Raw genomic sequence first — 10333 nt, 5'->3', positions numbered from 1 at the left:
TAACTACACATTAGATGTGGTTCTTAGTTCGTTGTTAGTGGAGATCAGCAATATTTTGCTGCTTCTATAGATCATAGCAAACTGAAGTTACCCAACTTACTACTAACTGTCTCATTGTTTGACAATCTTGTGATGCATATTTGTTTACAAGATGAATAAATAAATTTATCAGGATTGACAACTCCAGTTAGTCCTTGCAACATTAATATAAAACAATATAATATATATACACATGCAAAGATACATGAACAAAAGATCTACTACAGAATTGCTACACCATACCAATATTTTTCTGATAATTAGTCCTTAACTCCTTATAGTCTATAATTTCATAATATCACAGTCTAACCACCACTAGGCAGATATCATTCAATAAACATTTTGTACATGAGATAAGTTGATGACTATCTACATAAGTAACTAGATAGATTCCTTTTAGTTATAATTTTATATATAAAAAGAATCACCCCACAATATTCCATGATAATTAATGTTTTCAGGCTCATAGAAAACATTTTCCAACTCATTCATTCCAAATCCCCCAAGAAACTGTTGTTCCATGGTGTCCATAGAGAAAGATGAGCTGCCTGGGCTGTTGCTCACAATCCCATCCCCCCTCTCCATTAGCCTCTGTATCTCTTTTTCTGCTTCAACTAGTTCCCTCTTAAGCTTCAACACCTACAAAATCAGCTGTTTGTTTATAATCTCTTTGATTTTGAAGTGGTATTAAGGGTACCGTCATCTATAATTCCAAAAATTAACTAATGAAAATTTTGTTTATTGTAACATAAATGGGTAATTCCCGCATCTTAACTGGACATAAGGGTAAATGTAATAAGGTGTCTCCTTCCTCTGTATCTACTAGTTGATCTTTAGGCCTATCCTCTTTTTCAGAAACTAATCTTATTTGGCTTCTCATCTTCCACAAAACATGTTTAGTCACCTCAAACAACCTCGTACGATAATTTGTGTTGGATAACAACCTAAAGTTGTCTCTCTATTGGGGTGACAAACCATGTCTATTTGGCTTTTTGGGAGATATTACTGGTTATAAAGTGGGGGCTTCTTAAGCCTAAAGTCCATTCATATAGTTCATTGTGAATAAAATGGTTGGTTGATACTCTTGGTGGATAGATGTTAATTAGAATCTCTTAAACAGAACTAATACCAGCTTTCAAACACAAAGGTAATATGTTTATCATTGTTTTTTTTATGGGGAGAGAGAGATAGAAACCTCTGATTCTAGCATGCACTTCTGGACAACATCAGTTTCATGTTCAGACTTCATCTTTGAATATTCCTCTTCAATCATTTTACTCTTCCAGCGAGCCCGCCTATTTTGGAACCAAACAGCCACTTGGCGAGGATCCAGGCCAAGTTCGGAAGCAAGTCGGTCCTTTCTCTCTGACTCCAGTTTATGTTCATGGCTAAATTCCATCTCTAGGAAATCTACTTGTTCCTGGCTAAGCTTTCTCTTCCCTATGCTGCTGCCACTGGCCTCTCCTTTTTTCTTGTTCTTACGTTGGCGCCGTGGTTTTGTCTCCACCAAACCCACTGCAATATTTTTTTGGAAACGTCTTGTCAAGTCTAAAGCATTTGTAATAATATATTTGATTTGCATGCATGAAAGACTGTAAAATTCTTTGTTCATTTTACTAACCTTGTTGTAGCATTTCTTGGCTGTAGATGCCAGGATAGGGCAGTAACCTTGTTTGGTCATCAACCTGGTGATTCATTGATGTTGTATTCTTATGTGTTTGTGAGAGAATGATAGAGGCCGGCCACTCTTACCTCTACCTTGACTTATGAGACTAGAATATCTAGTCTTTATTTATAGTTAAAGTTGGAGTGAAGACTAGCTAAGGGGCTAGTGTTATGTTAAGACTTGATTGGAGGGAATGCATGAAATACTTAATAAATTATAAGACAGACAATCTACTTGAGCCTTGATTTCCCTAATAAATATCAAGAATGCCATAGACAGTTATGGACCTCTTAGATTGTGAAATAGTCAAAATCTGGACCATGGGATTAGATGAACTGTATATTGGGAAACATTTGTCTGATTTGGTGCATAGATTGTTTCTTTTGTTGCATTGGTACCTCAGATGTAGGAATTGGTTATATTCTGTTTTGTTTCAAAATCAATGTAAGTGGACCCTTGGATTAACTCATTCATGATTATTAAGAAAGTAATATATATCTACATTTTGAAAGGTTAGGATAGGATTCGAAGATTAGGATACAAGCTGAAAGTGATTAAAGAATGAGATCGGCTGTTGGACCTTGTGCTATATCCAATTAGGTGTTATTATTATCCTCCTAAACATGCATATATTGTAGATGATTGGAGCCAAGGATTAAGGTATATGGATTGACAGTTTAATCCATTAGAAGAAAAAGAAAAGAAAAAGGCTCATTTCCCATATGAAGGAGAAGAAAAGGGTGAGACAAGACAAAGACAGCTCCCACGCCGAGGCAAGGCACATGGGGGGTTGCAAAGTAAAGGCTGCTTACACACTTGTCATCTCCCCTGACCCTGAATGGGACCACATTTTCTATCCATACATGTGGCATCCTGTGATAGATCAGCCACTGGGACTCCCCTTTCTCCTTCTTTCTACAGTTAGTCGCCACAACGAAACAAACATCTTAGGGAAAAAATTAACTAGAAATTAGACAAAAACCTTGAGAAAGTTTGGCATGATATGGTACTCGTCCAACCATTGTTAGCCACATAATAATTTATGGAGGTAAAAGAGGATGCTGTCAGTGACAGTCAATTTTTTTAATAAATGTGAACACAACTTTAGTGTAAAGGTAGTGGAAATAAAGCTCAAGTAAATGTGGGTTAATTCCTTTGATTTATTATTTATCAAAATAGTTCTTGAATATTTACTTTTTCAAGATTACTTAATTTCAAAGTCCATTTTTAGGGGTTTTTTTCTTCTTATATGTTGTTTCAGTATTAAGATCATCCATATATATTTGTTTCTTAATTTGAGAATGTGATGTTAACTACAAAATCATACACTTGGTTTTCATATAATAATGTTTGTTTATCTAACTTGAGATATTGATTGATTGACTAACATTGTCATTTTCAAATAAGGTCATTATCTAGTAACACAAAGGGATTCCTAGTGGGAAGTGGTATCAGTGGTTTTGAGAGAGCTATTTTCAATTAATGTACGGAGCAAGACAGTTTGGTAGAAAATTCAGGGTATGTCTCTCAACTGTTCATGCTTTTGAATTTTTTTTTACCTTCCCTTGTGTTATGCAATCTTATCTGAACTGCAATAGAAACTAATTTCAACATAGCCATTAAATAAATATATGGTGTGAGAGAGAAAGAGAATACAGATAATTTGGTCATGAATAAAACTGATCATTCACTTCATGGCTAGGGCATAGACCATATAGAGAGTCTTATTTTGGCAAATGCTGAAAGTAGAATATTCCAACTATTTATCACATTACTTCCATTTTTGATCTCCCTACATGAGGTGAATTCACTTATTCTACTGTCTGTCAGATCAAATGAGAGGGATATGTAAATAAATTGTTAGTGGGAGGGTGCATGAGACTCTGAGATGTTCCCCTAAAAGAAGACTTGATTATGTATTTTCTTTCATCTTTTGAGTGGGACTCCCTGCTTTACTTTATTCATGTTCCCCAATTCTAATTTTATAAGACATATATTTTCTATCTTAAAATCCTCCAAATATTTCCCCAAAACATAATGTGTCTATGGCATAGTGTCGGCCTAGTCGTGTTTGACTTGGACATTTTGTGATAGACCTTTCAATCGTGTTGTGATGTGTGGAGACATGTTTTATGTGTGTTGTGTCATGACCCGTTCAAAATATCATGACCTACAAACCTATTCTTTTGTGCTAACTTGTGTCTACGTATTATTTTTGTCGTGCTCAAATTCGTATGCCTATATTATTGTTCGCACTTTCTAAACCATGCTTTTATACTTTTGACTTTCTCGAATTCAAACAAATGAATTGAAATGATAAAGAACAACATATTAATTATATATTAATTTAATTTTATAGAATTTAATTATTATCATATATTTACTAATTAATATATTAATAATAATAATAAAAGTTATAAAATAATTTAATTTAATTTATAAATTTAAACTAGATAAGTAAAGTTAAATAACTAAATTAATAAAAGTTGAGATAACATTTATATTAAATAAGAGAATATTTAGAAGAGTTGAGTCAGGTTATATATATATATATTTTTGTTAAGTTTTGATTAGTTGTGTGTTATTGTAGATTCGTGTGCAAGGTCATGTTTGTGTTTTTTGATTGTGCTGACTTGTATTTGTGTTTGGACAACTTACGATTCGAGTGAGATAATATTTTGTCGTTCTGGATCATTATCATGTTAGAGTATGCTAATTCGACATGTTGTCTAGGTCTAAACCGAACTCTCACCCTATTATGCAAAAAAAAAAAATAGAGTGATGTGGTATCGATGGATACAATATATATATATATATATATATATGTTGTTAAGAATTTTTTTTGGCCAATAAAATTATATTATCTTAGCAATATATAATTCTTAATTTGAATTGAGTTATGTTGTTAGAAGACCTCTTGTAATAGTTATTTCTTAACCACCAAGAATAAGTCTCTCATTATTATTGTTTTGCTTTCTTTTAACCAGATATTAGTACTAAACTAAGAAGATAGTACGGATGAATTATAATAAAATAATTATGTATGTGTGTGAAAGGAATCTCCCAAGCTGGAAAATTAAGCATTGTCATAAGTTTTTTTTTTATGAATTTGTGTATGGCATGAGAAGGAATCATTCCAATTAATAGTGCTTTAGAGTTGTTTTTTACAAACATAAGCCTAAAGTACCTTAATAATATTTCTTTGACTGACTAAAGCCACTTGCTTTACCAAAATACTCCAAACAAATTATTGTAATGCTCCTATCAAACAATACAAACCCTTGTTTCCCATCTCCCAACTTCTTTGATTAAAAACAGCTGTTCTTAATCATGATAAGTGTATTAATTGCTAGCTTAGCTTAGCTTAACTGCATTCACTTAACCATTTAACAACAATATTCATTGTTAGTGATTGCTTGTATTTTAGTGTGTAATTACTTACTTTGATTATTGGATTTACATCTTATACTAATTAAATAAGAAGGGTATTCATTACTTTAAACAACTTTATTGCTGAATAAAACATTCTTTATTGAACAAGAACAAAAAAGGAGAAATCAAATACCGAAATGAAGGAGTTGAGGTTCGAACTTCATTCGAACGTTTTTGTGAACCCATTTAAATATTTTCAAATGGGCAAAGATAGTTTGTTCAATCATTGTAATTTGATCATGCAATCCTGAATAAATTGATTTAGTGCTTTGTGGGAAGAACCTCCAACTTCTATAGCTTTCATTGCACTTTCTTGAATCTCTTTAGCTCTCTTTCTCATTGGATTGTTTTCCTCCATTACACTTCCCACCATGTTCTTTATCTCATCCCTCTTCTTCAAACCCAACAACTCCCTTGACCGCACAGCCACACCTGCTTCCTCGGTTAGAAATGCCGCGTTCATTCTTTGTTCAGAGTATAATGGCCACGCGATCATCGGCAAGCTTTTGGTTATTCCTTCTAAAGTGGAGCTCCAACCACAATGAGACATAAATCCTCCTATAGATGGATGGCTTAGTATTTCTACCTGTTAGAGAATCATCAATATCCGTAATTAATTTTTAAAACTTGTGAATTAAGATATTTTTGTTTGTGTTCTATTCAATTTAAGTGGTGTTATATAATGAGGTCTCTTTAATTTTATAGAGATAATGACTTGATGAACATAGAAAAATATAATTCATAGAATGACGGTAACAAATATGGTAAAAGATCTAACTTACTAAGGATAGTTTAAATTGTAAGAATTGGTAAGAATCTAAGTATCAAATGTAAAGTTTTGATTAAAATTTCTGTATATTTAATTATAGGCAATTAAGTCGTCACATCATAACTCATGACTAATTAGGTGAAACAAAATGGGTCGGATTAATAAATTGTTAACCGGTGAGTCAAACAAAGTAGATTCACTTTCAAAATCATTTAAAAAAAAATTACTTATAAGACGATGATCTATCTAATCATTTAACCAAACTAGAGTACTAATTTTTAGTAACACTTATAAAGTTTGAACCTAGATCTAATGAGACTAATATATCACTTCACCATGAGCTGTTTGGTTTATCATTTTTTAAGTAGTTATGAAAATATATATATAACTAATGAGACAAAAGCACACATAATTTTAGATCATTATTTAGACAATAAATTGTATTCATATGTAGCAATACAACTATACAATTAATTTTTATTATGATTCAAATATAGTATGAATCATGTAAATGTTTCAAAGAATAAAGTTAAACCAAAGGAAAAATCACTTTCAATTAAATTTAATTATTTTTAAATAAGATTTATGATTGGGATAGAAGTTGTGAATAAATATATAAGTTTTAAAATAGGCTCAAATATATATTATTAGAGGTAATAATATATATTATTAGAGGTAATTAAATTATGTAGATATTATTTTTATAACTAAAGTCAATTTCAACACCCTGATTTTATTACAAACTTTAATATCTTAACATTAAATTTCAAAGTAGATATGACAATTGAATAGGACTGTATAGTTAGGTTGCTTTAGTTGAATCATATTTAATATTATGTTATCAACAACATAAGATATCCATGAATTCACATTTATTTTTACTTCATAAAGAAAATAATATATATCTTCTAGTTTTCGTTTGATGTAGTGAGTTTTTTTTTTTTTTTTCATTCTTAAAAACATATTAATTACATCTTTAGTTCACTTACATTTTAAACCGTAAATCCATTTCATTTCACTTTTCAACTAAAGTATATATATATAAAATTTTAAACATAAAAAGATATTGAATAATTCATTCAACAAAAAAATTCTTAAATAACTTATATTTTCTAATAAATATAATTTTTTTAAATCATTCATAGTTAAGTGAGTCTGTAGTCTGTACCCATATATAATTTTTTCATTTATGCCGTACTGAAAGTTTTAATATATGAAAAATAGTATAGATATAGTACTTTTATTTCGGTATAACAACATTTCGGAATTTGAGCAATCATAGACCTATTTTTATCTAATTTAATAAATATGTCACAACGATAAATTGTTTTCACTTATTATATATCAATTACATCTTCTATTTGTAAATGATTGAATTATTATAGATAATAAATTAGAACAAAATTGTTTTTCACATATTGGTCTTTACTAATTAATTGTTTTGATGCTCTGCCCTTGTCTGTTCTAGCATATAGGGTTGTTACTTGTTAGATAGGTGTATTATACTGTTTCGAATAATAAAATTTAATTATATTTAAAAAAATTATTTTTTATAATTAAATTAACATCAAATTTAAAAAAAAATCTATTAAGATTAATATATATATATATATATATATATATATATATATAATTTAGCTTCAAAATTATTTAAAAAATAAAAGAAATTTACTATGTTTGGTAAATATAAGTGTTTAATTTGGTTGAAAATCTAAAATTAAAATTTAATTATTTATAAATATTATATATATTAATTTATTTATATACATATATATTGTAATTTTAAAAATTTCATATCCTTATTGTATAGATAATTTTCTTATATTTTTTCAGTATACCAAAAATTTGATATTTTCAATATTTTGCTGTACAATATTTTGTATATAAAAAAATTTCAATAATTTTATTGCCTCTAATAATCAAACTAGGGATTATTTGAGGAATTTTAATGTGTTTTTATTAAAAAAATTATTTAATAGAAAAAACCAGTTATTTAAAATTTTAATTTGTTAAAATATTATAATTTCTTATATTTAAAATTTATAAAATTAAAATAAAGATGTTTATTTAATAATTTAAAAGAAAAATGATTGTGATGTAACATTTTTAATAAAAATCTTAAAAAAAAACTTGACATTGAATTTAAGAGCTTTTTTGAGTTTTTTTAAATATTTATTCAAATCCTAATATTTTTAAATTTTTTATTTATCAAAAATTTAAATATTTTTTAACTGTTTTTTATTTCATTTATTTAAATTTAAAGTATAAACTAATTATTAAACTCTTAAAAACTTTGTTCTTTTAAGAGTAATGATAAACTCAACAAAAGATTCAATGAAACAAGTTCACGAATTCGACGTGGCCTGTCAGGTTGTCCCCACGTTCCGAAAGCTCTCATTTCGGGAGAATATTTTTTGTCTCGAAATGACCGTTTAGAGACGTTACGAAGCCGTTTCGGAACCTGAAATAAGCGTTTCGAGAAATTTTAAAAAATTTCTCTCCCATACCCACATGTCATGCCACGTTGATTTGTGGACTTATTTTCGTTTAATCTTTAGTTGAGTATATATATATATATATATATATATATATATATATTTTTTTTTAAATAAAGTTGAACAAACTTTTTATTCATAATCTAGATAAAATTAAAAAAAAACTCAAATATCAAACAAACTCTAAAATTTACCTGCGGAGCCCAGTGTGTAATCACCATACCAATATGGCATGTTCTTATTAAGAACCCATGAGGAAGGAAATCCCCAAGGATACCGGCGCCGGCAGCCTGGCCGCTTCCGCCGGAAAAAAAAAACCGCATCCGCATGACCACCTTCCACAGGAGGTCGCGCCACCCAGAGAAATCTCCGACCAGACAACTCCAATCCCCTTGCCAACTCAGTCACCTGGTCGGCCGACATTGTTCCACCACTCCCAAACGATACATACAAAACCGACTCCCTAGGCTGCCTGTCGAGCCACGTCAGCACGCTGTCTCTCGCACCGGTCCGATCGACCGGAACCCTTGTCAATGGACCGATTGCATAAACTGGCGCCTTCACCACAGAGCTCAACTCTTCGTTCTTTCTTAAAGCCTCCAACGTTCCATGCTCCAGATCTTCCCACGTGTTCAATAAAATCCCATCGGACAGACCAAATTCAATTCCCATCCTCACGTATTCCCTATATATAAGAAAAAAACAATTCATTTGATGGAAAAATTGTGAGATTTAATAATTATACTTGTATTGTTGATTATGGCGGTCCAGCATGGGGTCGATCACGTCCTCCGGTCTGATGTGTTTGCAACCAGGAATCCTCAGTGGTTCAGTCCGGTCCACAAATTGCCCAACAACTTCCTTATCCAACACTTGACAGTACGAGGTTAGAGAAAGAAACCAAGCTGTGGTGGGAACAAAAACATATTTAGGCATTCTGAACTCGTCCGCGAATTCAAATGATTCCGTCCCAAATAAATCAGCAATAAAGAGTGTCTTGATCCGGTCCATTTTAGATAAGGCTAACCGGATGTTGGACTTGGACTGACGCATTTGGACAGCTATCTGGGTGATGACGGCTGCGTTTGGGTCTATAACGCCGGAGATGTCGACCGGAAGCAGAGTGACAATGTTGAGATCTTCGGGGGAATGGAGGAGTTGGGAGGCCGGTGGAGTTGTGGCGGTGAGGATAGTGACTTTTAAACCGTGATGAAGAATTAGGGTTTTAGCCAGCTCAAGGACTGGATTGAAATGGCCTATGCCTGGACTGCAAAGAATTACTGCATGAAGCTTTGAAGTTTCCATGGCTCACCCAAGAAAAATTTAATGAGTATAATGTGGATATTGTGACTAAATTGACCTTGTCTTCGCTAGCTCTCACTATATTTCGTACGAACTATTACGATAGTATTAGTTTTCCTATCCATATCCCAAATAGGAACGAAGACACTTTCATTCGTCGTGGTTACTATGGTGGCCATACTGATGTATATAAACCAAAAGGTACGGATCTATACTATTATGACGTGAACTCCTTGTAAACTACTACAAGTATAATTATTTAAAGTTAAACTTCAACTATAATTTGGATGTATTTATTGGGTGATCAATAAATGATATGATATGTACAACTTTGATATAATATTACAATGACTAGTAGGTTAGAAGAGAGATTCAGATGCAAAACGTTTTATACATGCTAACATTAATATTATAATTACTTATGAGATACTATAAAGTTGTCTCCAATTCCATAACCTTTGTATATTGTATAATGAAAATATATAACTAATATTTACTTAATATTTTAACTCAAATTTAATTAATCTTAGTTAAACATTAATTGATGGTTGAAATCATGTGTTAAAATTTTTATTTTTAATAAGTTTTTTTTTTTTATTGATCAATAAATCTTGTAAAAATTACAAGTAT

The 10333-nt window shown here is 30.9% G+C and overlaps 2 protein-coding genes across 2 annotated transcripts; both read right to left on the bottom strand.

Moving 5' to 3' along the window:
* Positions 1–293: 293 nt before the first annotated feature.
* Positions 294–1800, bottom strand: LOC124915594 (homeobox-leucine zipper protein ATHB-21-like). The gene is made up of 3 exons (XM_047456350.1): positions 1661–1800; positions 1235–1554; positions 294–678 (listed from the first exon to the last, which is right to left on the bottom strand). The coding sequence occupies exons 1-3, from the start codon at positions 1734–1736 to the stop codon at positions 448–450; spliced, it is 627 nt and encodes a 208-aa protein (XP_047312306.1). The 5' UTR covers positions 1737–1800; the 3' UTR covers positions 294–447.
* A 3477-nt stretch (positions 1801–5277) lies between these two features.
* LOC124916100 (anthocyanidin 3-O-glucosyltransferase 5-like) lies at positions 5278–9706 on the bottom strand. Its single transcript, XM_047456833.1, has 4 exons — positions 9147–9706; positions 8596–9086; positions 6651–6658; positions 5278–5723 (listed from the first exon to the last, which is right to left on the bottom strand). The coding sequence occupies exons 1-4, from the start codon at positions 9704–9706 to the stop codon at positions 5361–5363; spliced, it is 1422 nt and encodes a 473-aa protein (XP_047312789.1). The 3' UTR covers positions 5278–5360.
* Positions 9707–10333: the final 627 nt, after the last annotated feature.

Source organism: Impatiens glandulifera, chromosome 9 (genome assembly GCF_907164915.1).
Source record: "Impatiens glandulifera chromosome 9, dImpGla2.1, whole genome shotgun sequence".
Lineage (NCBI taxonomy): Eukaryota > Viridiplantae > Streptophyta > Magnoliopsida > Ericales > Balsaminaceae > Impatiens > Impatiens glandulifera.
This window is presented reverse-complemented; position numbering and strand designations above follow the sequence as displayed.

Excerpts from the sequence above, each read along its gene's own strand:
- LOC124915594 (XM_047456350.1), bottom strand. The coding sequence starts at position 1,736 with ATGAATCACCAGGTTGATGACCAAACAAGGTTACTGCCCTATCCTGGC. Across the intron at positions 1,555-1,660 it reads CCAAGAAATGCTACAACAAG|TGGGTTTGGTGGAGACAAAA; the intron begins GTTAGTAAAATG and ends AAAATATTGCAG. Across the intron at positions 679-1,234 it reads AGTGCATGCTAGAATCAGAG|GTGTTGAAGCTTAAGAGGGA; the intron begins GTTTCTATCTCT and ends CTGATTTTGTAG.
- LOC124916100 (XM_047456833.1), bottom strand. The coding sequence starts at position 9,706 with ATGGAAACTTCAAAGCTTCATGCAGTAATTCTTTGCAGTCCAGGCATA. Across the intron at positions 9,087-9,146 it reads CGCCATAATCAACAATACAA|GGAATACGTGAGGATGGGAA; the intron begins GTATAATTATTA and ends TCTTATATATAG.